This window comes from Protopterus annectens, chromosome 8.part1 (assembly GCF_019279795.1).
Source record: "Protopterus annectens isolate FY-2018-M chromosome 8.part1, PAN1.0, whole genome shotgun sequence".
Taxonomy (NCBI): Eukaryota; Metazoa; Chordata; order Ceratodontiformes; family Protopteridae; genus Protopterus; species Protopterus annectens.
The window spans coordinates 344,201,433-344,228,925 of NC_056742.1; the positions used below are offsets into that span (position 1 = coordinate 344,201,433).

General features: G+C 47.4%; 1 protein-coding gene across 1 annotated transcript in view; it reads right to left on the reverse strand.

Moving 5' to 3' along the window:
* NAE1 (NEDD8 activating enzyme E1 subunit 1) overlaps positions 1–27,493 on the reverse strand; it is a 1,377,685-nt gene that overhangs the window by 979,237 nt on the left and 370,955 nt on the right. The window contains exon 10 of the mRNA XM_044081916.1: positions 27,160–27,220. Coding sequence (XP_043937851.1) covers positions 27,160–27,220 — 61 coding nt within the window. The remainder of the gene's footprint in view (positions 1–27,159; positions 27,221–27,493) is intronic.

A 27,493-nucleotide genomic window follows, 5' to 3' on the forward strand; every position in this document is an offset into this window, starting at 1 on the left:
CACTTAAAAGGAACAGCAAAGCAATGGAGACATTACTGAAAATAACACAGATTGCATGAAGTATAAAAATGATGGCAGTAAAGAACAGCAAAGTACAGTTGTGTACACTTACCATAAATGTAGATGTTCGAGTGTATTCACTGTTGCAGTCATTACATTTGGGGTAATCCTGCTGGCAGGTTGCCCTCAGCCGGCCTGAATTCCAAAGTCTTGGGTCCTGCGTCGGCTGCTGTCGCCCCTTCCCTGACGTCAGGTCGTCAGGGGTATAAAAGAAGCAGCCGACGCCATTTTCTTCAGTTTTTCTTGCCCCAGATGTCAGGTGCCCGTTAAAAGGGTAGCCAATTTTTATAAATATGAATCAATAAATGCACCAATATAAATTTTACCTTCATCTATAAGCAAATACACCACATAGGTTGTATAAATCAGACAAGGAAACATGAGATCCACAGGAAAAAAGGGGGATGGCGGGTGGGTAACCTGGACTGCAACAGTGAATACACTCAAACATCTACATTTATGGTAAGCGTACACAGCTGTACTATGTTCTTCGTGTTTCACTGTTGCAGTCATTACATTTGGGTAGAGTCCCAAAGCTATGGTTGGGAGGCTGAAGCTAAACAGCATTAGGAGTGGCTATGAGGCCCTGCAGAACTGCAGTGGAAAAGCCTGCCCTGGATTTAGAGTAGAATGGCAGATGATAATGCTTTGCAAAGGTGTGCACTGAACTCCAAGTAGCCGCCTCTAAAATGTCTCTGGTTGGTACTCCCCTGAGAAAGGCTGCTGAAGCAGCTGCAGTTCTGGTGGAATGTGGCCTAATGCCCTTAGGCACTGTCTTGCCATGGTGTGAATAGCATAAACGAATGCAGTGGCCTATCCACTTTGAGACAGTCTGCTTTGAGATGGCCTTTCCTTGTGATCCTGCAGCATATGCCACTAGTAACTGTTCTGTCTGATAGTTTTGGATCTGTCCAAGTAGAATCTTAGCTGTCTGTGTTCGTCCAAAGAGTGCAGAATTATCTCCCCCTTGTTCTGCATATTTGGATAAAAAGTGGGCAGATGAATAGTTTGGTTAAGAGCCACACTGGACACCACTTCAGGCATAAATGTTGGGTTTGTTCTCAGAGACCCTCTGTCTGGATAAAAAATGATAAAAGGTTCCAAAGCCATGAGCGTCTGTAGCTCTGAAACTCATCTTGCAGAAGTAATTTCTAGGAGCAGAGCTATTTTCCAAGATAAAAACTTTATATCAGCTGTAGTGGCTGGCTCAAAAGAAGGCAGGGTGAGTTTTTCCAAGAAATAATCGAGGTCCCATGCAGGTATTGGTGATCTCCTTGGAGGCCTTAAATTTTTGGCCCCTCTGAGGTACTGCCTTAATAAAGGATGAGAAAAGATTGGTGGCTCTGTATTGTAATGAGCCGAAATGGCAGAGGCATGAATTTTAATTGATGAAAAGGACAGGCCTTTGTCCAGCATCTCAATCAAGTATTGCAAAATCTGAGGAATATTTGGTACAGCTGAGTCAATTCCTTGTGCCTGGTTCCAAGCACAGAATCTCTTCCATTTTCCAGCATAAAATTTTCTAGTACTAGGCCTCCTGGCTTCCAAAATGACATCCATCACTGCTTTACTGAAAGGTGTGTTTTGTATGACTACATTATCTGCCATGCCACCAGATTTAAGGTCTTGAGTTGGCTGTGCAGGATCTGATTGTTCTGCTGGGACAGTAGATGAGGCACTTGAGGTACGGTCCAGGCTGGGCATTGAGTCAAGTTCCTGAGGATTGGATACCAGTACTGGCGTGGCCAGTCTGGGGCAATCAGCATCATTTTTGGCTTCTCCTGTCTGACCTTTAGGAGTACCTTGGGGAGGAGAGGCAGAGGAGGAAAGGCATATACTGTTAAGTTTTTCCAGCTGAAAGATAGGACATCCACTTTCCATGCTTGTCTGTGATAAGTCCTTGTGCAGAATCTCTTTAGTTGGCAGTTGTGAGGTGAGGCAAATAGATCCATGTCTGGGCATCCCCATTTCCTTGTTACCATGCTAAAGACTTGTGGATCCAATTTCCACTTGTGGGGATCCATGAGGTGTCTGCTTAGTTCGTCTGCCAGAGTATTTATCTTTCCTGGCAGGAATTGTGCCTGCAGATGTACTTGTTAAGTCAATGCTGTGTCCCACAAAGTCATGGCTAGTCTGCAAAGGGGGTAAGAATGAGTGTCTCCTTGCTTGTTTATATACCACATGACCGTGGTATTGTCTGGCTTTATCAGTAGTTGTCCTGGATGAAGTAGGTCCTTGAAGGCTGTCAGGGCATTTTGAACAGCTAGCATCTCTTTTTGATTGCTATGTAGATGCATTTGATTTGCGGACCATGTGCCTTGAATACATCTTCCTGCCATGTGGGCTCCCCAGGCTTAATCCGATGCATCCGTTGTTAATGTGTGTGTGGCTAAGGGTAGAGTGAATGGCTGTCCCTTGTTCTGGTGACAGGCCTTCACCCACCATCGAAACTCCTGTTGCAGGCAGGGTATGAGAGTAACAGTTAGTTATGTACTCACCATAACGATCAATGTATGTGGTCCATCTCGCCTACATTCCTTACTCACGGGTTCGGAGCCAAGAATCGGCTCAGACTCGGCCAAATTTCTCTAGCACAAAGTCTCTAATTGGCTGGGCTAACCCGGTATCTCAAGATACACCTCGCCCTAGCCCCAGATCTTGTTTGCAATCATACCAATCATAACCCATACGCAATCAACACTGGAAGAAATTCCAGCCAGATAAGGGAACAAAATCACTGACCTTGAAGGGTCCACAGAGCCAATATTCCTCCAAATCCTCTAGGAAGGGGCAGGTGGAAGGGTACGTAGGAATGTAGGCAAGATGGACCACATACATCGATCATTATGGGGAGTACATAACTAATTGATGTTATGTGGTCCTATCTCGCCTACATTCCTTACTCACGGGATAGCGTCCCCAGCACCTCTATCCTGGGAGGCTCATAGGAAAATACTCCTGAGAACCGTGGAACCAAAGGAAGCCCGGCCCCTAGAAGCCACATCCAGCTTGTAATGAGTAATAAAAGTGTTGGGAGAGGCCCAAGTAGCCGCAGCACAAATATCATCCAAGGAAAGCCTAGCATGGAAAGCTACTGATGTAGACATAGCCCTGGTAGAGTGAGCTTTGACGGGAAAAGGTAAATTTCTGCCTGCTGACGAGTAGATGAATGAAATACAATCTTTGATCCATTTAGAAATTGTGCACTTGGAAATAGGACAACCTGCTCTGTTCTCTGAAAAGGACACAAACAGTTGATCAGATTTCCTAACATGCTTAGTCCTGTGTAAATAAAATCTCAGTTGTCTGTGCACATCCAACTGATGAAACCTGAACTCTGCTTTATTGGAAAAGTTCGGAAAGAACACTGGTAGCTCAATAGATTGATGGAGACTGACAGTGGATGACACCTTCGGAAGGAAGGACGACGGGTTAAGCCTCAGAGAAACTCTGTCCTTATGAAAGATCAAATACGGAGGTTTAATGGACAAAGCTTGAAGTTCTGATACCCTCCTGGCCGATGTAATGGCTATCAGAAAGGCCGCCTTCCAAGATAAGAATTTCAATTCACAAGTGGCAGCCAGTTCAAAGAGTGGTGATGTAATAGCTTGTAGCACAAGGTTTAGGTCCCATGGCAGGACAGGTTCTGAAACAGGGGGATGAAGTAACCAAGTACCTTTTAGAAAGGCTTTACAGAGTTTGTGGCCCATAAGAGAGGGCACGTAAGATGTCTGAAAATTGGAAATTGCAGCCCACTGCACTTTAATGGTAGCGGGCACGGAGCCCTGACAGAACAACATGGCTAAAAAATCTAAGACCGACGGAACTGGGGCTGTGAAGGGGTCCAAACCTTGGGCCTGAGCCCAAATGGAGAATCTCCTCCATTTGCTGGAATAAATATTCCTGGTGGAAGACGTATGAGAAGAAGACAACATGCGCACCACTTCAGGTGAAAAGGAATGTCGCCTGACTAGCGACGGAAGTGGAGCAGCCAGGCTGTCAACCTGAGAGTTTGCAGGGATGGATAGAGTTGTCCTGATATGTGAATCAGGAGGTCCGGCACTGGGTCCAAAGTCCACGGACCGTCCAGTGCATACCATTGAAGAAAAGGGAACCACACTTGTCGAGGCCAGTGTGGAGCAATAAGGATCATCCTGCTTCCCAAGGATATGGCTTTCTGGATCACTCTTGGTAACAGAGGAAATGGAGGGAAAGCGTAGACCAGACCGGGGGGGCCAATCGTGAGCTAGAGCATCCCTGGGTGACACCCCCTGTGGGGGGATCAGAGTGAAGTACTTGCTGCATTTGGCAGTGAGGGGGCTGGCAAAGAAATCACAGCAAGGCTGACCCCACCTTTTGAAGATGTGAACCGCCACTCGGTTGTTCAGGGACCACTCGTGAGGCATCAGAATAGCTCTGCTTAGCCTGTCCGCTATCACGTTGGACTTCCCCGGAATGTGCGTTGCCACTAGAAACCATTGGGAAGATACTGCCCAATGCCACACTCGCATGGCCTCTCTGCAAAGGGGATAAGATTTGGTTCCCCCCTGCTTGTTCAGGTACCACACTACCGACATGTTGTCTGAGTAAATTGCAATCATTCCCAGAGGTAGAGAGTCTTGGAGTACTCGCAACGCCAGAAACACCGCTCTCATCTCCAGAACATTGATGTGCAAGTGTACCTCGTGATCTTGCCACGTGCCTTGGACCGTCCTGCCTAGATAATGCCCCCCCCCACCCCATCTGGGAGGCGTCCGTGGTTACCGTGGCCACTGGAGACATAGGAATCAAGCTCCTTCCTCTGTCCAGATTGGTGGAGCGTAGCCACCAGAGGAGGTCCTGTTTGCATAGCTCCGTGAGAAGTATCAAGTGGGAAAGAGGAAGCTTCTGAAAGGACCACTGAGCCGACAGGAGCCACTGTAGGATCCGCATGTGTAACCTGGCCAGAGGTACCAGCATGATGGTGGAGGCCATGGATCCCAAGAACTGAAGAACTAACCTGGCCTGAACTTTTCTGAGGGGCAACAGTGCGTGGATCTGAGGCTGCAGCACTCTTATCCTCTTTTGTGGTAGAAAGGCGCGCATTTGAATAGAGTCTAGCTCTGCGTCTATAAAAACAACACGCTGTGAGGGCTGCAAGGCAGACTTTTCCCAGTTCAAGGTAATTCCTAGACGTTGGCAAAGTGAGATGGTCGTCTCCCTGGCAGATGGCTGGTGGGGGCGGCGAGAAGCCAGTCATCCAGATATGGAAACATCTGGAATCCTAGACATCTCAGGTGAGCTGTCACCACTGCCAAACACTTGGTAAACACCCTGGGGGCTGTGGTGAGACCAAAGGGCAGGGCACGAAATTGGAAGTGACTGGCTCCTAGCCGGAAGCGTAAATGACTCCTGGATGCCTTCTCTATTTTGATGTGGTAGTAGGCATCCTTGAGATCGATGGAGCACATCCATACTCCTTTCTCCAGCAATGGAAAAATGGACTGAAGCGTAACCATTCGGAATTTGGACTTCAGAACGTAGTGATTCAGTCGACTGAGATCCAGAATGGGTCTCGGGTCCCCTGTTCTTTTCGGCACCATAAAGAGTCTTGAGTAAGTTCCTGATCCGACATGGTCTGAGAGGACTGGTTGGATGACTCCTTTTTCTAGCAGCTTTGCAACTTCTAGTGCTGCTTGATCCCGTTGACTGGGTGGGACGTCCGGGATCCTTCTGACTGGGGCGGGTGTCGACGCAAAGGGAATAGTGTAACCTCCGGTAACTATTCGAAGCACCCAACGATCCTGGGTGATGCTTTCCCAGGCTTCCAGATGCAATGGAATTCGGCCCCCGACTGGCTCCGGAATAGCACAGTCGGGCAACGCCTCAGGAACGCTGGAAGGAAGAACAGCGAAATGAATCACGGTCTCCCAAGCTGCAGGGGCCTCCTCTGCCTCTAGGACGGCGTCTTCCGGAATAACCCCCCCCCCTGCCTCTGGAGGGGGACTCACCTTGAACTGCAGGAAAGGACCTCTGATACTTTTTGAACCACATTTTCCCCCCTCTCTGAGCCTTGGGATAAGGTCTCGAAGGGAGAGAAAAATGGGCCCCTATGGCAGATAGGGTCTTTCCCTCCTGTTCGCATCTGTTGAGGGTGTCTTTCACTTTGGGCCCGAAGAGAGAGGACCCATCAAAGGGGGCGTCAGTGAAGGAAGACTTAAAGGCCTCCGCAAAATGACACAGGCGCATCCAAGCTTGCCTTCTGAGAGCTACGCCTGAGCTAGCTGCCCTACTCGCCCCTTCGGCTGCATAAGATATGAGCCTCATAGACGAGTTGACAATGGAACCAAGGGTAGACAACTGGGCGTTAACAGTCTGCGCCACCGCCTCAGGCATGTTAATCGTCAGAGTATCTCCTAGCTCCTTCAGGAGATCTCTTTGGAGGAGAGTGAAATGACAGAGGTAATTCAACGACCGTAAGGTAAAGGTCGCCGAAGACAGGGTACGCTTCCCATACCAGTCCATACTCCTGGACTCTTTGTTAGGAGGGTGGACTGAAGAAGAAGCCTCTGCAACTTCCTGTTGAGTGGCTGCCGCCACCACCAAGGCATCTACCGAAACCCCTTTGGTAAGGAACTCTTTCCCCGGGGGAGCAGTTTGGACGTCTGGGCACCGGTTCCACAGAATCAGGGTTCTCCCACACCCTTCGACAAATCAAATCCAGGAGTTCATCGAAGGGTGGAGACACCCAGGAGGCGGAGGGTTGAGCTCCGAAGGCCTTGAGGAATACAGACTCCTCCTCAGAGGGGGTCTTGGAAGGCCAGTCGCCTCTCTGTCTCAAAATCTCCAGGATGTCGGAGAAAGAGACATCATCGGAGGACGACTTGAGAGACCCCTCTGATTCCTCAAGGTCGGTATCGGAAGTGAGGGACTCGTCCTGGGAGTCGATGTGCTTCCTCTTGCACAACTTCTTTCTGGGAGGCTCCTCAGGCACCGACTCTGAGGGGCCCTCAGAAAGTAGGGGACTGCTCAAGAGGGTATCCCCAGACCTTCGGGCTCTGCCATCCACGGAGGAGGGGGGCGTCAGAGGCTCTAGCCGGGGTGTAAGGGGACGGAGTGACCGATCCAGGTGATGTAACTGACGACCTGGCCAGTGCGCTCCTCATGGCCTCAAAGGCCGGTCCCCCCCGAGTCCGAGGACCGACCTGTCTCCGAGACCACGACCGGAGTCGAGATTCCCCAAACAGAAGCACCGAGAGGGAGACTCGGAACCGACAGGAGTCCCGAGGTATCCCCCTCGAGTCCAAATGAGGAAACCCGAGTGCCGAAACCAGAGGACTGAGCCGACCTGGTTGGAGCCGAAGCCGGCTCCGACAGACTCACATGGGGTTATCGGAGCCGACATCAGAACATCACTCGGTGCGGAGCACTCCGGCTCCGACGACACATGAGTGTTCGGAGGAGGAATCATCGGTACTAGAATGGGAACCGGCTCCGGAGCCGACTGGGTCGGAGCCGAAAACAGTTTTGCTAACACCGGCGACTGCAGGAGCCTCTGGACCACCCTATCCACATCCAAATCAGACAGCCTAGAGGATTTGGAAGAAATAGAAGGAGATCGGGATCTCCTAACTGGAGACTCATGCCTGACACTGGGTGACCGGCTCCGAATAGGTTCCAATAGTATCGGAGCCGAGGTCGACTCCAGTACAACAGATACCTCCTGCGGCCCCAAGGACAATGGAGCCGAGGAGGTAGTATCCATTTCCGAGTCCTTCTCCTTCGGCCCCGAGGACAGTGGAGCCGAGGAGGAAGTATCCACTTTACAAACCTTCTCCGATGGCTCCAAAGAAGCAGACGGAGCCGGAGATCTTTTCTTGGCCTTAGGAGGCTTAGACTTGGTACAAAAAGACGAAGACGACTCCAAGGCCTCCTCAAATGAGGGCTTAATCAGACCCTTCAAAATCAGCTTATTTTTATGTTCCTGCAGTACCCTAGGGCTAAAAACATGACAGAAACTGCAGGACTCTTGCAAGTGAATAGCCCCAAGACAATAACCCATCTGTAATGGACATTTTATAGCCACATTTTGTACACTTCTTAAACCCAGAGGGTTTATGTTCCTTCAGTTCTTTTGACATGGTAAGCAACCGCGCCACTCACAACCGACAGAGACGAACACAAGAGGAAGACGGGAAGACCAAAAACCACTTTAACAGACAAGGAAACTCTAAATCTGAAGTAGTTAACTTCATATGTCAGCAACCTTTGGGAATCGGATCCGACCTCGGATCCGAGCCGGCAATCTTTCATAGCTTAGATCCAAGCTCCTAGCTCCTCCCCTTCACCCATAATCCCCTGCCAACCCTGACTGACCTCAGATCTAGTTTGCGGCGCTTCTTGTCAGCAGCAAGGTTTTTGAGCTCCTGGTTTCGTAGGGTCTTGTGAGAGTTTTTACATTTTTTTATTATCCCCTTAAGTGTACGTGTGTGTTTTGTGGTCAGGTTCCCTTTTTTTGGCTAAAACTACCCTAGTCTATACCCTTTTAGTTAAACTTACCCACCCTCCCCTTCGCTGGTCGTAGCTTGTTGTGTGTTTGGGGCCTAACGAGTGGGTTTTTCTTTAAGATGTCTGAGGCCCCAAAACCCATCTTTTCCAAGTGCACCGAGTGTGGTCATAAGCTCTCCCCAGCGGATGGCCAAACTCGGTGTGTGCGGTGCCTTGGGGTTGAACACCTTTCCTCTGGGTGTTCCATCTGCGTGGCATTCAACCCCAGGGCACTGAAGGACCGGAGGTCGAAGCTGATCCTAGCGGGACTTTTGCCCCTGGATTCGGCTTCGGCCTCCGGTGCTTCTATGGCCTCCTCCCCGGCTTCGGTGGCGGCCACTCCTGCCTCTCTCCCTCAGGTCAGAACTCAAACTCCCACTGCAGCTCCGGAGAAGAGGGAGGCCAGGAAAGAAAAAAGGGGGGAGAAGCACCACAAGCGGCGGACCGAGGCCTCCGGTTCGGCCCCCCCCGGCTAAGCTGTCTTCGCCCTCCAGGGCTTCCCAGTCTCCCCCTTCTCGGATCCGGTCTCCGTGCTTCTCACCGGGCCCCAAGGAGGAGGAGACCCGATCTCCGGAGAGGTCATCGAGACGGCATTCCCGGCCAGCCTCGGTGGCCTCGTCGAGATCGACTCGTAGCCTTTCTGACGCAGATTTGGACCGGATGATGAGAAGGTTTCTCCAGGCCCAACTGCAGATGGGAGTGCTCCTGCCCCCCCCCCCTCCGGGGGGGAGCTCGACACCTTTCTTTGCCCCGATAGCTCCTTCTCCGACCCGCTTCCCGGGTTCGGCGCCTTTGGAGCCGAGCAGCCTTGGAGCTGGAGGTGGGTCGGCGCCGACTGTATCGGGTACTTCGGCGCCGACTCTTCCCTCGAGCCTGTCGGGTCCGTTTTTGTCGGATCCGGGCTCACGGAGCCGTGGGCTGAGCGTCAGATCTGAGGGAATCAGTGTGTCTTCGGCTCCGTCTAGGTCGGAGCACACTGGTCCATCGGATCAGATGGCTTCGGCACTGACCCATCCATCGGATCCGAGCGAGGGTCTGCTCTCGGATCCCAGAGAGAGCGGCTCTCCCTCGGCTTTCGATGTGGTGGAGAGGGCACTGTCGAGTGCTTCCAGGCCCCCGGTCCTTGCTTCGGCTCCGCCCTGCACTCCCTCTCTGTTGGGTCCGGCTTCCATCACCCGGCCCCAGGGACAGCCTGCTTCAATGTCCCAGGTCGTTCCCTTGGAACAGGACCTGGCTGGTGAGACGTCCTCGGACAGCCCCCCCCCCCCCGAGGACATCCCTCACAAGCGAAAGTGCAAGAGGAGGCACGTGGACTCCCCTGAGTCCTTGACTGATGACACGGATTTGGATGAAGGGGAAGGCTCCCCTAGGTCACCCCCCGAGGATGTCTCCTTCGGAGACATCATGGAAATGCTCAGGATAAGAGGGGGGGTGGTCTGCCCCCAAGGCTTCCTCGGACGAATCCATGTTCCTGGAGGCATTCGAAGCAGACCCATCTACCTCTTGGGTGTCCCCTCCGCCCGACCCCTTAGTGGACCTTATTACCACTAGGGCGTGGAAGGAGCCGGACACTGTGGAGCCAGTCCCCAAACGCCCGGACAAGATCCTTAGTCCACCCTCCAAGAGGTCCCACTGGAGCAAGGGTCCCCTGGTAGATGCCATGTTGGGGGCGGTGGCCACCAAGAGGGAATTAGCTCAGGAGAGTCCCTCGGTTTATCCACCGAGCATGGAGTCCCGTTTGATGGACCGTTTAGAGAAGCGGGCTTTTAGTTCAGCAACCTTCTCGGTGAGGTCTCTGAACTACATGGCACATGTTATTCGACTGCAGCGGGACCTTATCAAAGAGTACGCTGCGTCGCCCCCGGAGTCCATGTCGGTGGAGGACAAACGGTTGTACTCCACTCGTATGGCCACTCTCAGGTCCATATTTAACACCTCTATGCGGCTGTTGTCCCACGCCACAGAGGGAGCCGCTAGAGCCAGCGGAGCAGGCCTCGTCATGCGACGTCAGGCCTGGCTCCGGCATTGCGATTTCACGGAACCCTTCAAGACATCATTTGCGAATGCCCCTTTCGATGGTTCTGCCCTGTTTGGCAAGACCGTTCGCGAGACTTTGGTCTAGAGCGAAAAGGACGGGAAGACGAAGTCCGCTTCTCTGCTCCCCATAGGTCCTTCTCCAAGAACCAAAAGGGACAGAAGAAGATGTGGTTCCGGAAGTCGCAACAATCCCAGTCCGCTCCGGATCCCCAGTCCTTCCGTGGCAGAGGAGGACAGGGTGGACGCCGCCCTAGAGGCACAGGGGGCCAGAGGAATGGTGGGTCCAGAGAAGCTTTCCCTGACCGGCCCACCCAGCGACCCTGAGGGGTTGCACGACTGCTCCTCTCTGGAGGCAGTCGGGGGACGTTTTTCGAGGCACCTGGCAGCTTGGGAGTCCATCACAACAGACCGCTGGGTGCTTCGCATCATATCCAGAGGATACCAAATTCCATTTTCTCACATCCCTCACCAACCCAAATGCCTCCCCGACGTCCCACCTGATCAGAGGGAGGCTGCAGCTGCGGAAATTCAGCAGCTCTTGGGAAAAAGAGCCATCCAACACGTCCCCCCAGACCAGTTCGGATCAGGTTACTACTCCAGGTTCTTTTTGGTGCCAAAAAAGACAGGGGACCTAATGCCAATCCTCGATCTCTCCCTCCTGAACCTGTCAGTAACCAAAGAAAAGTTCCGGATGGTCACCCTTCAATCCATTCTCCCCCTGTTGCGGGAGAGCGACTGGATGTGCTCAATAGACCTCAAGGATGCGTATTACCACATTTTGATGGACAAACTATCCAGGAGGTTTCTCCGCTTCCGGCTAGGAGCCAGTCATTATCAGTTCAGGGTCCTTCCCTTCGGTCTCACCTCAGCCCCCCCAGGGTGTTCACCAAGGTATTAACAGTGATAGCGGCCCACGTGAGGCTCCAGGAATGCAGGTGTTTCCATACCTAGACGACTGGCTCCTGACCGCCCCAACAAGGCATCTACTCTGCTCAGCCAGGAATTACTTTTTCCACCTTGCTCCCCGGCTGGGGATCACCGTCAACACGGACAAATCCTTTCTCAACCCGACTCAGGTGATAGACTTTATTGGGGCCAGATTAGACACCAACAACTTACTAGCCTTCTTAACCACCGAGCGACTTCACACCCTGAGGCTACATGTGCAGGCCATTTTACTATCGTCGCCCCCCCCCCGGCGGGATTGGTCCTGAGAACACTGGGCTCCATGGAGGCCGCAATTACCCTGCTCCCCATAGTTCGCCTGAACATGAGGGTTTTGCAGTGGACTCTCCAAGTCCAATGGTCCTTCCGTCGATACCCTCTCAGTCACCCCATTCCCCTCAGCAAGGCTTGCAAAAGGGCTTTCGCATGGTGGTTACAATCACCCGACCTCCAAGCGGAACACCCTTTCTCCATGGCCCCTCCACTCGCCACGGTGACCACGGACGCCTTTCGCCTCGGGTGGGGGGGGGGCATTATGCGGGCAGGACGGTCCAAGGCACGTGGAACGATACAGAGACCTCATTGCATATAAATGTTCTAGAGATGAGGGCAGTGCTGTTGTCGTTGCAAGCACTTCAGAGCCTTCTTCCTACAGGAACAGTTGCAGTTCAGTCAGACAACATGTCGGTGGTCTGGTACATCAACCAACAGGGGGGAACCAGGTCGTACCCACTCTGTCGAGAAGCTATGAAAGTGTGGGAATGGGCGATCTCCACCAACCGCTTTCTTATTGCAACGCACAATCCGGGACGGTCCAACATCCTGGCGGACAAACTCAGTTGCACCATACTGTCTCCTTATGAGTGGTCTCTCAATCCCCAGGTAGCGAAGCGGATATCTGCCGTATGGGGACAACCCTGTTGCGATCTCTTCGCCTCTCCTTCAAACACGAAATGCAACAACTACTTCGCTCTAATTCCCCCCGCCGGGGAATTCCCGAGAGACGCTCTGGTGCATGCTTGGCATCCCGGTCTACTCTATGCTTTCCCCCCTCTACCTCTGATGCTGAAGCTTCTACAGAAAGCCAGTCGGTTGGGGAGCAAAATGATCCTCATTGCCCCATTCTGGCCTTGTCAAGCTTGGTTCCCTTACATCTGGTCTCATCTGGTGAATCCGCCTTGGATTCTAGATCCCCTCCCGGATCTGATTTCCCACCCCCTAGGCCTCCCAGTCCTAAACCTGGACAATCTCAAGCTTACGGCTTGGTTGCTCCAGTTCCACTCGTAGCTAGGACTCCCAGTATCTCCTCCCCAGTTAACGCTATCCTAGTAGCAGCACACAAGCCCTCTAACTAGGAAAGTCTATAGGAGTAAATGGAGACGTTTTGCTATTTGGGTGGAGCGTCAGAACCTAGACCCTTTCACAGCTCCGTTTCCTGCCGTTTTGGATTTCCTTTCAGGGCTTTTTCATCAGGGGGCTAACTGTTCCACAGTCAAAGTTCAACTAGCAGCTATCTCTCATTACCACGTGGGACATGAACTGGGTCCATTGATCACCACGAAGTTATGTAAGACCTTTTTAAGGGGCACCTTCCTACTCAGACCTCCAATATAAGAAGTAGTGCCTCCCTTGGATTTGACTTTAGTACTTCAGGCCTTGACAGCTCCCCCCTTTGAACCTGCAGCTTCAGCGGATCTCAAACATTTGTCATGGAAAACAGCTTTTCTCATCGCTATTACTTCAGCTAGGAGGGTTGCTGAACTTCAAGCTCTGTGTGTAAAACCTCCTTACTTGACCTTCCACAAGGATAGGGTTTACCTCAGGACCAATCCCTCATTCCTTCCTAAGATTGCTTCCGAGGCAAATATTAACCAATCCATTAATCTGCCAGTTTTCTTTCCTGAATACCAGAACAAAGGAGAATACAAACTACATTCTTTAGATGTGCATAGACAGCTGCATTTTTACATTCATAGGACAGCTGGTCATAGACAATCTGACCAGTTGTTCGTCTCCTTTGCCAAATGTAACTTTGGTAAATCTGTGTCGAAGGTCACCTTGTCGAGGTGGATTTCACAATGCATCCTTTTGGCTTATGAAAGTTCTGGCAGGCTCGCACCTCAGGGAGTCCGTGCCCACTCTACTCGGTCCATGTCTACTTCTGCTGCCTTTCGGTCTAGAGTACCCCTGGATGATATTTGCTCAGCAGCCATTATAAATTGGATATTACCTCTAGAGGGAGAGCATCCTTTGGCTCTGCAGTGCTCCGGAACATCCTTCCATGAAGGCCGCCCAAGGTACAGATAGCTGGGGACTCTGTCCCAAAGGCTGCTGACAAATGAAGTTAACTACTTCAGATTAAGAAGTTATGTACTCACCATAACGTTCCATCTGAGTAGGTAGACTTCATTTGTCTGCAACAGTCCCACCCTCCTTCCCCCTGACCTTCGGATGTTATTTGGCCAGAAGTTTTTACTCTGCCCTTTAAGGAAGGTAGTTAGTTTCCTTTTTCAGCCTTACTGGTTATGGGCAAACTTGATCTGAGGTCAGTCAGGGTTGGCAGGGGATTATGGGTGAAGGGGAGGAGCTAGGAGCTTGGATCTAAGCTATGAAAGATTGCCAGCTCGGATCCAAGGTCGGATCAGATTCCCAAAGGTTGCAGACAAATGAAGTCTACCTACTCAGATGGAACGTTATGGTGAGTACATAACTTCTTATTTAAACGCATCCTAAGAGGGAGTTTAACCACCGACAAGAACACAACACAAAACAACAAGCAAAACAGCAAGGGAACACACTGGAGAGGACTAGGTCCTCTAACTTAAACGGGCCTAGCCCGCAAAAACAGTAGGGATACCACAAAAACACAGTACTCTCAAAAAACTCACACAACAACTAGTCAGATACAAAGCTAGCTATTAAAATAGCTTTTATCAAACAGTAGACTGCTAAAATACTTAGAAGTATTTTAAAAAGGGTACTTAGCCAGAGCCAAGCAAGACCACATCCTAACTCTACGAGCGGCAAACGAGATCTGGGGCTAGGGCGAGGTGTATCTTGGGATACCGGGTTAGCCCAGCCAATTAGACACTTCGTGCTAGAGAAATTTGGCTGAGTCGGAGCCGAACCCGTGAGTAAGGAATGTAGGCGAGATAGGACCACATAACATATATTGTTTCCAGGCTGTGGCAATGTTCAGTCCAAACACTTTTTAGGTACCATTGAAGTTTCCTCATATGCAGTCTTGCATATGAAATTAGTAGAATGCAGGATGCCATGAAGCTCAAAGCCTGCAAAATTTTTCTTGCAGATAACTGGGCCTTTGTTGCCAACAGTTTGAAATTAGTAGTCAGTTGACTTTGTCTGGCATGAGATAAGCCATCTGGGCAGTTGTATTTAAGCTTGCACCCAGGAATATCATCTCTTGAGAGGGTACTAGTTTTGATTTTTGTTTGTTGACTGTGTACCCTAGGCATGGTAGTAATCTCTTTACAAACGCCAGATGCTGTAGTAGAATGTCCTTGTTCTCTGCTTGAATGAGGCAGTCGTCCAAGTAAGGATATATTTGTATTCCTCTTTGTCTGCAGTATGCAATTACTGGTGCCAGGCACTTTGTGAAGACCCTGGGCGTAGTAGATAAGCCAAAGGGGAGTGCAGAGAATTGGTACTGCATTGAGCCAGCTTTGAATCTGAGGTATCTTCTGCATGTTTATCTGATTGGGACATGCAGGTATACCTCTTTTAAATCTAAAGTCACAAGCCAAGCCTTCTTGCCCAACATGGGCAGAAGCTGCTGTAGAGTCAACATTTTGAATTTTGGAATATCCAGATATGTGTTTAGAATAGATAGGTCCAGTATTGGTCTCCAGGCTTTGTCCTTTCTGGGTACCAAGAACAGTCTTGAATAGAATCCTTGTCCCTACTCTTGCTCTGGTACTTGTTGAATGGCCCTCATGTCCATGAGGGATGAAAAGTACAGTTGTGTACACTTACCATAAATGTATATGTTTGAGTGTATTCACTGTTGTAGTCATTCCAATTGGGTTATTCAACTGCATGCAATAAATCCTGCATTTCTTTGTTTTCTGCACATTCAGAATTTATCAACATTTTCTGTTTAAGCAGTGACATAATATATTGCTGATATCTGAGCATATGAAACTGACAATTTAAAGCCCTTATAGCCAAGGTAGCAGAAGTGTAAGTCTTTTTTCCCCATCTGTCCAGTGCCCTAGAATCCCTGTCAGAGGGAGTAGGGTTTTTTGCAGTTGAAGCCTTGACCCCTTTGGGACCCTGAGAGACAATTTCTGGGTCAGCAGCAGGGTTTTTGAAAAGCAATTTATGAGAGTCAGGAACCCTGTAGTACCTGTCCGGCTTAACAGGAGCTGGAGGTAAGGAGTCAGGGGTCAGACTGGACTCTGAAAATACATCATCTACAATGTCTAGCACAGGTGGAATAGCTAGGGGCCTGTGTTGTGGTAGTAAAAGGAAGTCTCTGAGCCTTTTCTTAGATTCTGAATAATCTTGTCTCTCTCAGTGGAAATGCTCCCTCATGGTATGTAAAGTTTCTCCAAAAGAATAATCCTCAGGAGGAGAGGCTGAAGGGATAGATTCTTCAGCATCAGAATCCTCATAGGGAGGAAGAGAGTATTCCTGATCAGAAGAGGAATCGGATGAAATGGAAACCTGATCTGAAGATTAATTTTCTCTCTCTTGCCTAGGCCTCTTATCAGGAGGGGATGGGAACCCCTGATCAAAGTAATTAGGTCTTCGGCCATTTTGAGCATCTGTTTTTTAGGCATGGAGGCCTGTCCATGAGGCTGCTGTACTTGTTTCTTTGTCTTTAAAGGTGCTTTATTCTTTGCCTTTGAAGCTGAAGTCGTTTTAACATATAATTGAGTAGGTCTGAAAACACCCTCAGAAGCCGATGACTGCTCAGTGGCTCCGGACCCATCTGAGGGAATAATTTCCGAAGGTCCAATACCTTGAGCTTCCAGCGGCCTGGTTGACTTCACGTGAGTGTCAGTAGCGGCCTGCAAGTCTAAAGTAGCGGTCGTCAGGGGCTGCGAAGGTGCCTCACTGAAAACCGGCGACTGGCTTAGAAGAAGCCTCATTGTCGGTTTTGGACCTCGGATGCCTGTCCTTTTCTTTGCGTTTCTTGTGAATTCCGGTAGTCGGATGGCTATCCGACGACATTGTATAGTTAAATCTTCTGCCAAAATAGTGAAATGCAAAATCGTACCGACGCTTACTAATGTGTTGGTTAAATCTAGCACAAAACCAACAACTAGCAATGTCGTGGTCAGGGCCTTGGCAAGGAATACAGTAAGAATGAAAGTCCTTATGAGGTATTTGCTTCCCACAAGAAATACAATTATTAACTTTTTCTGACATCGGTCTGGAGCAAGAAAAAAAGTTTCCCCAATGGGGTACTACTTAGCTTTCAGTGAAGACTTCGGATCTGAAATTCGAACACGAAAATCTCAGGAGTCAGCCGACCGGCACTTGCGAACTGCTTTTGCTTTGGGCACAGCGCGGCAAGAAAGACTGAAGAAAATGGCGTCGGCTGCATCTTTTATAACCCTGGCGCACTGACGTTAGGGAAGAAGCGACAGCAACCGATGCTGGACCTAGACTTTGGAATTCAGGCCAACTGAGGGGAGCCTGCCAACAGGATAACCCAACTGTAATGACTGCAACAGTGAAACACGAAGAACATCCCTGTAGTATCTGTCAGGCTCAACAGGAGCTGGAGGTAAGGAGTCAGGGGTCAAACTAGACTCCAAAAACACATCTACAATGTCTAACACAGGGGGAATGGCAAGAGGCCTGTGCTGTAGTAGTAAAAGGAAATCCCTGAGCCTCTTTTTAGATTCTGAAAAATCTTGGCTTTCCCAGTGAAAGGTATGTAAGGTTTCCCCAAAGGAATAATCCTCAGGAGGGGATGCTGAAGGTATGGATTCTTCAGCATCAAAATCCTCATAGGGGGACAAAGAATATCCCTGATCAGAAGAGGAATCAGAAGAAATAGAAACCTGATCTGAAGATTCACAGTCAGTCTCTTGCCTAGGCCTTTTATCAGGAGGGGGATGGGAACCCCTGATCACAGTAATCAGGTCTTTGGCCATCTTGATCATCTGTTTTTTGGGCAGAGAGGCCTGTACACGTGGCTCATGAGTTTGTTTCTTTTCTTTAGAAGCTGCTTTAGTCTTTGTCTTTGAAGCTGAAGTCGTTGTAATGTAAAGATGCTGTGGTCCGAATACACCCTCAGAAGCCGGTACCTGCTCAGCGGATCTGGACCCATCTGAGGGATTAGCATCCGAGGCTCCAATACTTTGAGTATCCAGCAGCATGGCCGACTCCACGTGGGAATTGGTAGCGGCCTACGACTCTAAAGTAGCAGGTGTCAGGGGCTGCGAAAGCGCCTCACTGAGAACCGGCGACTGGCTTAGGAGAAGCTTCGTCGGCGGTTTTGGGCGTTGGTTGTTTTTCTCTATCCTTTTCTTTGCGTTTTTTGTAAACTCCGGTAGTCGGATGGCTATCGGATGACATTTTAGGATATTTAAACCTGCTACCAAAATACTTTAAAGTAAAAGTATACCGACGCTTAATAGTACGTTGGTTAAATCTAGCACAAAACCGACAACCAGAAACGTTGTGATCAGGGCCTAGGCACGGAATACAGTAAGAATGAAAATCCTTATGAGGTATTTGCTTTCCACAAGTAATACAATTATTAACTTTTTCTGACATCGGTCTGGAGCAAGAAAAAAGTTTCCCCAACGGGGTACTTAGCTTTATTGAAGACTTCGGTTCTGAAACTCAAACACGAAAATTTCAGGAGTCGGCCGACAGGCAATTGCGAACTGCTTCTGCTTCAGGCACTGCTCAGCAAGAAAGACTGAAGAAAATGGCGTCGGCTGCTTGTTTTATACCCCTGACGACCTGACGTCAGGGAAGGGGCAACAGCAGCCGACGCAGGACCCAAGACTTTGGAATTCAGGCCGGCTGAGGGCAACCTGCCAGCAGGATTACCCCAAATGTAATGACTGCAACAGTGAAAAACGAAGAACATCTAGGAAATGGGAAGATTAATGATGAGAATGCAAATAATTTGGGTGAACACGAAAACATGTGGATTACTTGTCAGTAGAGATCTCACATTCTTTAAAAAAAAAAAAAAAAAAAAAAGATGGTGGAGTGCTTAATTAAAAAAAAAAATACAGCAAGAACAGTGAAGGCCTTAGAAGCACTATATCCAGAAGGGTGACGTAATTCAGTTAGTACAGTGACCGAAAGCTAAACATGATGTAGAATTGCAAGTAAAACACAAAAGCCAAACAAGGAGCTAGATGGCCCCACTCCACAAACGTAGTCTTGTCGGGAGTATAAAATGAATAAGCAGCACAAGTAGCAAAGCCACAGTTTATTAATCCAATCCAAATCCAAAACTGATAAGCGTTTTCTTCCCGTATCCACAGAACTTCATCAGATGATTAAAAAAAGTACAGTTTTGTACCTACCATAAATGTAGATGTCCGAGAGGAATGCATCTGCAGTCTTTACAAATGGGTTGTCCTGTCGTCAGGCAGCCCTTCGGTCGGCCGGATTCCAAAGTCTGGGTCTGGCTTCGGCTGGTGTCGCACTTCACCCGACGTCATTGCGGCAGTTATTCGGGTATAAAGGCATCAGCCGACGCCATTTTCCTCAGTGTTTCTTGCCCCAGATGCCAGGTGCCCTCTTGGATGGCTAAATTTGGATAAATGCCAAAGTTCCCAAATAGTAGAGAGCAAACACATAAAATAAGCATGTATGTACATATATATAAACAAATACACCGTAATAGATCCCCCCCAAGCTAGCTGAAGATTGGCAAATACCCTAGGAGTACCTCAGAGGGGAAGGAGGGTGGGTAATCCTGACTGCAGATGCATTCCTCTCGGACATCTACATTTAAGGTAGGTACAAAACTGTACTATGTCCTTCAAGGATGCATCTGCAGTCTTTACAAATGGGTAGAATACCATAGCTAAACTAGGGGAGGAGGAAATGAGAAGAGATTATGGTGTAGTTAGGATCCCTTGCAAAACAGCAGTGGAAAAACCAGCACGGGATCTAGAGTATAGAGGTAAGTTATAATGCTTGGCAAATGTATGCACGGAGGTCCAAGTAGCAGCCTCTATAATGTCCTTGGTAGCCACTCCTCGTAAGAAAGCTGTGGTAGTGGCTGTAGCCCTTGTGGAGTGAGGCCTGATGTTCTCTGGAGTTTTCTTTCCATGGTAGGAGTAACAAAATCTAATGCAATTTCCTATCCATTTGGAGATTGTCTGTTTAGAAATTGGTTTTCCTTCCTTTCCTGCTGCATATGCTACCAGAAGCTGGTCAGTTTTTCTATTGTTTTTTGTCCTGTCCAGGTAGTAGCGTAATTGTCTGTGTACATCCAAGGTATGTAAGAGCCTTTTTCTCCCCTGTTCTGTGGGTTGGGGAAGAATGTAGGAAGGTGGATAGCCTGATTTAAAGATACTCTGGATACCACCTTAGGCATAAATGTAGGATTTGTTCTCATGGACACTCTATCTTGATGGAAGATTAGGAAGGGTTGCACTGCCATTAAAGCCTGTAGTTCAGAGACCCTTCTGGCTGAAGTTATTGCCAGCAGGAAAGCAGTCTTCCAGGATAAGTATTGTAATTCTGCTGTTGCTGCTGGTTCGAAAGGAGGAAGAGTCAGTTTTTCTAGCACAAAGTTCAAGTCCCATGCTGGCAATGGAGGTTTCCTGGGAGGTTTTACATTTTAATTCCTCTCAGAAACTGTCTGAGCAGAGGATGAGAAGACAGGAGGATCCAAGCTGTACTCTGCTGAAATAGCTGATGCATGTATCTTGATGGAGGAATAGGACAGGCCTGTATGTAAGAGCTCCGCCAAGTACTCCAGGATGTTGGCTATGTTCACCAGTGTCACATCTTGCCCCTTTGCAGTACTCCAGATGAGATATCTTTTCCATTTTGCTGCATAATTCTTTCTTGTTGAAGGTCTACGAGCCTCCAGGATTATGTCTTTAACCCTTTGGGATAAATTTGGGTTAATTGCTGTTATGTAATGTTCCAGGCAGTTAGCTGCAGAGTTTTTAGGTTTGGATGCAGAATGTTGTAGTTGTTCTGTGTCAGCAGTAATGGGATCAGGGGCAGTGTCCATATTTGTTCCCGGACATGCTCCTCAGCAGTGGATACCAATGTTGTCTTGGCCAGTCTGGGGCTATCAGAATGATCCTCGGACGTTCCTCTTTGATCTTGAGAAGCACCTTGTGCATCAAAGGTAGTGGTGGGAATGCGTATGCTGTCAGGCTTTTCCAACTGAAGGATAGGAGTCCACCTTCCAAGCAAGTGGGTGGTAAGTCCTTGTGCAGAATTTCTTCAACTGGTGATTGAAAGGGGATGCAAACAAGTCTATTTGTGGTAATCCCCATTCTCTTGTGATGGTTTTGAAGATGTCCGGATGCAGCATCCATTCGTGGGCATCTGTTGTAGTTCTGCTTAATATGTCTGCTAGAATGTTTTCCTTCCCTGGTACATAAATTGCCTGTAACTGAATGTTGTAGCTCAGAGCCACATCCCATAGGTCCAGTGCCAACCGGCATAGAGGGTATGAGTGTGTGCCTCCCTGTTTGTTGATGTACCACATAACTGTGGTGTTGTCTGTCCTTATCATCAACTGGCCTTCTTTTCTTTTAGATTTATGTGCAGATGCAGCTGGTCTTGAGTCCATAGGCCTTGAAAGCACTTGCCCATCATGTGTGCCCCCCAACCGAGGTCTGAGGCATCTGTCGTGATGGTTTGTCTTGGTTGACTTTTGCAGAAAAGCAGTCCTGTGTTTGATTGACAGGCCTGAGCCCACCATAAGAACTCTTGCTTCAGGCATGGGATCATTGGAATTTTGGTTTCTAGGCTGTGCTTGTGCTGAGACCACAAATTCTTTAGGTACCACTGTAGCTTTCTCATATGCAGCCTGGCATGAGGTACCAGTATTATGCAGGATGCCATGAAGCCTAGAGCTTGTAGCACTTTTCTTGCAGTTAGATGGCTCTGCTTTGTTAATGCCAAGAAGTAGAGAGGAAGTTGCTCTTTCTTTTCTGCAGTTAGAAATGCCATTTGTTTTGATGTGTCCAGTTCTGCACCCAGAAAGGTTATTCTTTGGGATGGAATCAGCCTTGACTTTTTTGTATTGACTGTATATCCCAGGGCTTGCAGCAGGTAGATGACTCTTTGTAAGTCTTCTGTGAGTTTGTTTTTGTTGTCCGCTTGTATCAGGCAGTCGTCCAGGTAGGGATAGATTTGAATTCCCTGGAGTCTGCAATGAGCGATTACTGATGCCAGGCATTTCGTGAACACTCTGGGCGCAATAGATAAGCCAAAGGGCAATGCTGAGAATTGATAATGCTCTGATCCTGCAAGAAATCTGAGGTATCTTCTGCAAATTGGTCTTATGGGGACGTGCAGGTATGCCTCCTTGAGATCTAGAGTTACCAGCCAAGACTCCTTGCCCAGCATGGGAAGAAGCTGCTGTAGGGTCAGCATCTTGAATTTTGGGACAATGAGGAATGTGTTTAAAGCGGACAGGTCTAGAATAGGTCTCCATTTGTTTTCTTTTCTTGGTACCAGGAAGAGCCTGGAGTAAAATCCCTTCCCTTGCTCCATAAATGGTACCTTTTCCACAGTTCTCATTCTTAATAATTGAGATATTTGTTTTAGAGCTTCTGTCCTTTGAGAAGGTGGTAGGTTTGGCATTCCTCTCTTTCCTGGTAGTGTATGGAAATGGAACCTGTAACCTTTGTCTATAGTCTGCAAAATCCATTTTTCTCTTGTAATGCAGTGCCAGTTTCTTGAAAATAATGTTAGCTTTCCGCCTAAGGGTGCTTCTAGTTGTTCCCTGGTAGGCGGTGCCACCGCCAAGTCACTGTGATTGAGTTGTTGTAGTGGTGGTGGCTGTATCCGTGCCTCGCTGGTTGTTACCCTGCCACTGGCGACCCCTGTAGGCACCCCTGGATTGGTTTCTGCCTCTAGAGCGCCTATTCCTGCCTCTTCGTGCCTTAGAGGAGTCCGGAAAGAACCAATTCTTGGAGGGCCAGTTCCTGCTAAACCTTGGAGGTTGAACTTGTAAGAAATCTTTCACTGTTTGCACAGATTTTGCTTTCTCTTCCATCTTTTTTAGTACCTGCTGTGCGGGGGCACCAAATAAATTGACCTTGTCCATAGGTGCATCCAAAAGTTTAGATTTGACATGGTCTGGTAATGCCTGTTCTTTCAACCATGCATGCCTCCTGATAACTGTGCCAGTCATGGCTGATCTAAAGGAAGCCTCCAGTGCATCATAGCCACATTTTAAAGAATGGTTACTAACCTGCTGTATGTTATGTAACATTTCTTGAACATACGTTTTATCTATAGATTCTTCTGAGGACAGCTTTTTAGTCAACTGGTCAAGCATAAACTCTTGATATTGAATCATATGAAATTGGCAGTTCAAAGCTCTAGCTGACAAAGTAGCAGAGGTGTAAACTTTTTTACCCCATCTCTCTAAGGACCTGGATTCCCTTTCAGAGGGGAGGGGGTTTTTAGAAGAAGTAGCTGCTACAGCTTTAGGGCCCTAGGAGATAGTCTCTGGATCTGCAAAAGGAGCCTTATATAAGTGGTGATGAGTGTCCGGGACCCTGTAGTACCTATCGGGCTTAGCAAGAGCCGGAGGTAAAGTATCAGGAGCAGTGCAAGCATCATTAAATGCATCATCAACAACAGATAGAACTGGAGGTATAGCTAAAGGCCTATGTTGTGGCAAGTGTAGAAAGGTCCTAAGCCTTTTTCTAGAGTCTGAGAAATCTTGGCCCTGCCACTGAAATTGTTCCCTCATAGCATGCAAGGTTTCCCCAAAGGAAAATTCCTCAGGAGGAGAGGCTGAAGGGATGGACTCCTCAGCATCAGAGTCTTCGTAAGGAGAATAAGAAGCCTCAGGAGGGTCTGTATGATCTGAGTCATCAGAGGAATCATCTGTGGCTACTGGCTCAGGGGCTCTGCTCTAGGCCTCTTTTCTGGAGGAGGGAGAGAGGCCCTGTCTGGATGAGGCTGGGCTCCACGAATTAAAGAGATGAGATCCTCTGCCAAAGAAAGCATATGGGAGCTGGTGCTGGGCCTGTGAGAGGGGGGCTTGGAAGGCACAGGTTTTGATGCTTTGGCTACTTTAGCCCTGGCAAAGGCCTTAATAGACATAGCTGGAGGAGGCCTAGCAGCTCCACGTGCAGGGGTAGAAATATCTAGGGGAATGGTGTCTGATAAATCCTGTGAAATCGCAACAGAAGGTTGGATTTCAGAAGCCGTTTCTACCAGGTTAGAAGAGGCCTCGGTAGAAGGCAAGTTATCGGCTGAAGAAAGAACCGCTTGCTCGGTTTTGGCCGAAACCGAGACACTCGTGGTATGCTTAACCGGGAAACCGCGGACCGCGAGTGTCGGTCCTTTTCTTTGCGTTTTTTGGTTATTTGCGTAGTCGGAGGATCCGACGGCATAATGTAGGCAAAATCGGAGCCGAAAATCTGTTCAGCAAAGTCCGAGCGACGTCTAAGCGTCCGTCGGTTAAAAGAAGCACAAGCTAGACAAGCTGCTACGTCGTGGTCTGGGCCTAAACAATGAATGCAATAGGAGTGGAAATCTTTATGAGGTATTTGTTTCCCACAAGATAAACAGTTATTAACTTTCTCTGACATCGGCTGAGGCAAGAAAGAGTCCCCAACGGGGTACTTAGCTTTATAGAAGTCTTCGAAGCAGTATTCGGTAGTAGTAATCTCTGGATCTGACCGACCGGCACTTGCGAACAGCTTCTGCTTCGGGCGCCACGCGGCAAGAAAGACTGGGGGAAATGGCGTCGGCTGATGCCTTTATACCCGAATAACTGCCGCAATGACGTCGGGTGAAGTGCGACACCAGCCGAAGCCAGACCCAGACTTTGGAATCCGGCCGACCGAAGGGCTGCCTGACGACAGGACAACCCATTTGTAAAGACTGCAGATGCATCCTTGAAGGACATCTACACAATCCATTTTTTAAAGATAAACTGAACTACATCATATGAAACACAAAAGAAGACACACCCCCTTAAAGACACAACATTAAAAACCTAAGAAGTGTTGAAATATACATATAAAATATGAAAATATATATATAAAAAACATGAAGTGCAGCTATTTAAAAATGAACATACCATAAAAATAATGTATTATATAAATATATCATAAATGTATGTTATGAATTATCTTTCTAATGCTTTTAGTTTAAATAGTGAGCTAATAGAGATGTTTTCATTCAACCCTGACCAGTTGCCTGCATCTAAATGCAACTGCCAGTACAGCTCCCTTTTCTCTAAAAAAATTGACCAAGCTCCACCTCTAATTTTTGTTTTAACATTGTCAATAACAAAAAAGTGAAAAAAATGCCCTCCATTATCACGTACATGTTTACTTAGAGCATTTGTTTCCTTTTTTGTTCTAATATCATATAGGTGCTCATAGATGCGTTTTTTAGTTTCCTATCAGTTTTTCCAATATAGTAAACAACAACAATGGTTACACATAGCACAATACATAACTCTCTCAGAATTACAATTATATCTTTGATGGATTCTAATATTATTATTAATAATGAACATATCCCCCTTCCTTAATGAATTTACAGAAGTGACACATTCCACATTTATTCATATAACCAACCTTATGTTTTTGTGAGCACTGTTTGGTTTCAAAAACACTGTTTCTACCCATCTTGTATGCCATTGTGGGAGTCATATCTATAAATTGTCTTATAGCCTTATTTTGTCTTAAAATAGACCAATTCTTAATTAATATGTTCTTTAACTCAAAACTATCAGATGAAAACACCGCAATAAAAGATGTCCTGTAATACTTTGTCTCCACATTATTGCTGTGTGTGGTAATAATCATGTTGGAAATATTTTGTGCTTCAGATTCTGTTAAAAGGGGTAAATAAAAACAACTTTCCCTTTTATTAACCACCTCAAGTAAAATGTCAGTGACAAATTTGACCGGATAGCCTCTTTTTAAAAACATTTGTTTGAGGCAGTCACATTCAATTAAAAATTCATCCATATTTAAAACCGGTTTACCTTCATGTGTGCGTACTGCACACGGGCGAACAGCAATTGTTCGAAAGGCTGTTTGCAAAGACTGCAGATGCCAAACGGAAAAAGGTTCGAATGTGCAATGAATGAATGCACATTGACATTCGCTCAATGCACATTTGGTATTTTGGGGCAGATTGCACTATAGTGGGGATCGGGAAATGGTCCCTTTCCCCACTGTAGTGCGATTTTGAAGTTAGAATATTAAAGTAGGGGGGGTGGGCACAGCCCCCCACATGGGGGGGTACAGGGGGGCTTGCCCCCCGCTTTAAACCTCAGTACATTTCTTTTTCAACATTAATGTTCGAAAATCAGTGAATCTGCTTTTCGATTTGCTGACTTTTGAACATTTCAAACTGTCGCTGTTTTCACTTTCGTGGTTTCGATTCGCACCACTGTGATTCGGCTTTCTAAAGGTAAATCTTTGAAACCATCCATGCAGCACGGACAAACTGCCCCTTCACGATAGCTTTCTTTTGTTTCAATGGGTGAGTACTTGAATAATGGAGCAAAGAATTGGAGTACATCTCCTTTCTAAAAATCTTAGATGTAAATTTCTTACTCTGATAATCCTCGGATAAAAGAATATCAAGAAATGAAATCTGATTTAAATCATAGTTATGGGTAAACTTTAAGAAATGTGTCGTGGAATCAATGTATAACATAAATTCCCTAATCAGTTCACAGGGTCCCTTCCAATAAAATAAATATGTCATCTAGATAGCAGGTATAGTACTTGATATAGGTGTAAAATGTGGAGTGAAATAGAAATGTCTTCTCCCATTGTCTAAGTACCACGTTAGCGTACACACTCCTGCAAGGTGAACCCATGGTCACCCCCTCTTGTTGCAAATCACACTTTTTAGGTTTTTAATGCTTCTTTGGGGGGGGGGGGTCTTTCTTTACGTGTTTCATATGACGTAATTCAATTTGTCTTTAAAAAGTGGACTGTGTAGTTTTTTAATCATCTGATGAAGTTCTGTGGATACGGGACGAAAGCACTTATCAGTTTTGGATTTGGAATGGATTAATAAACTGTGGCTTTGCTACTTGTGCTGCTTATTCATTTTATACTCCTGACAAGACTATGTTTGTGGAGTGGGGCCATCTAACTCCTTGTTTGGCTTTTGTGTTTTACTTGCGAAAGTTTTCCTTGCTTTTTCATTTCCCATTATGTAGAATTGGTCAAGATTTGTCAAAACCTGTGGACCTTCTGTTAGTTTTGCTTGTAGATGCCAACAAATAAAAGCAAGAAAATTTTAAGAAGCAAGGGAGGTACAAGAGAAGCTACATGGCACTGGCTATTGCTAAGGTATTCTGGTTAGCATGCTACTGATTCAATCACCTTAGTGTACTTACACTTTGCAAAAGAGGGAAGCAACTATTTTTAATTTACTGTAGCATGTCAGACGTACCTTTTCTAATCAGATCCCTGAAAGCTTCCTTCTCTTTGTAAGTTTTAGGTATTTGACTTTTCTAAAGAGAAACAAACCAAACAATAGTTAAGATCAGCCCACCTCACACATACAGAAGTATAGTTTCTGTTATGTCTGAACAGCAAAATGTTATTATACAATCTCAACAGTAAACACAGCATGGAGATTACACAAACTTTAAGAGCAATTATATTAAAATATTAAAAAAATAATTACATTTATACTAGTTACAAAGAAAACAACTTGTTTATTCATCTCAAAGCTAATTACATCCTTGACTGTTGACACATTTCGTAAGCGTAAAAAGCAATAC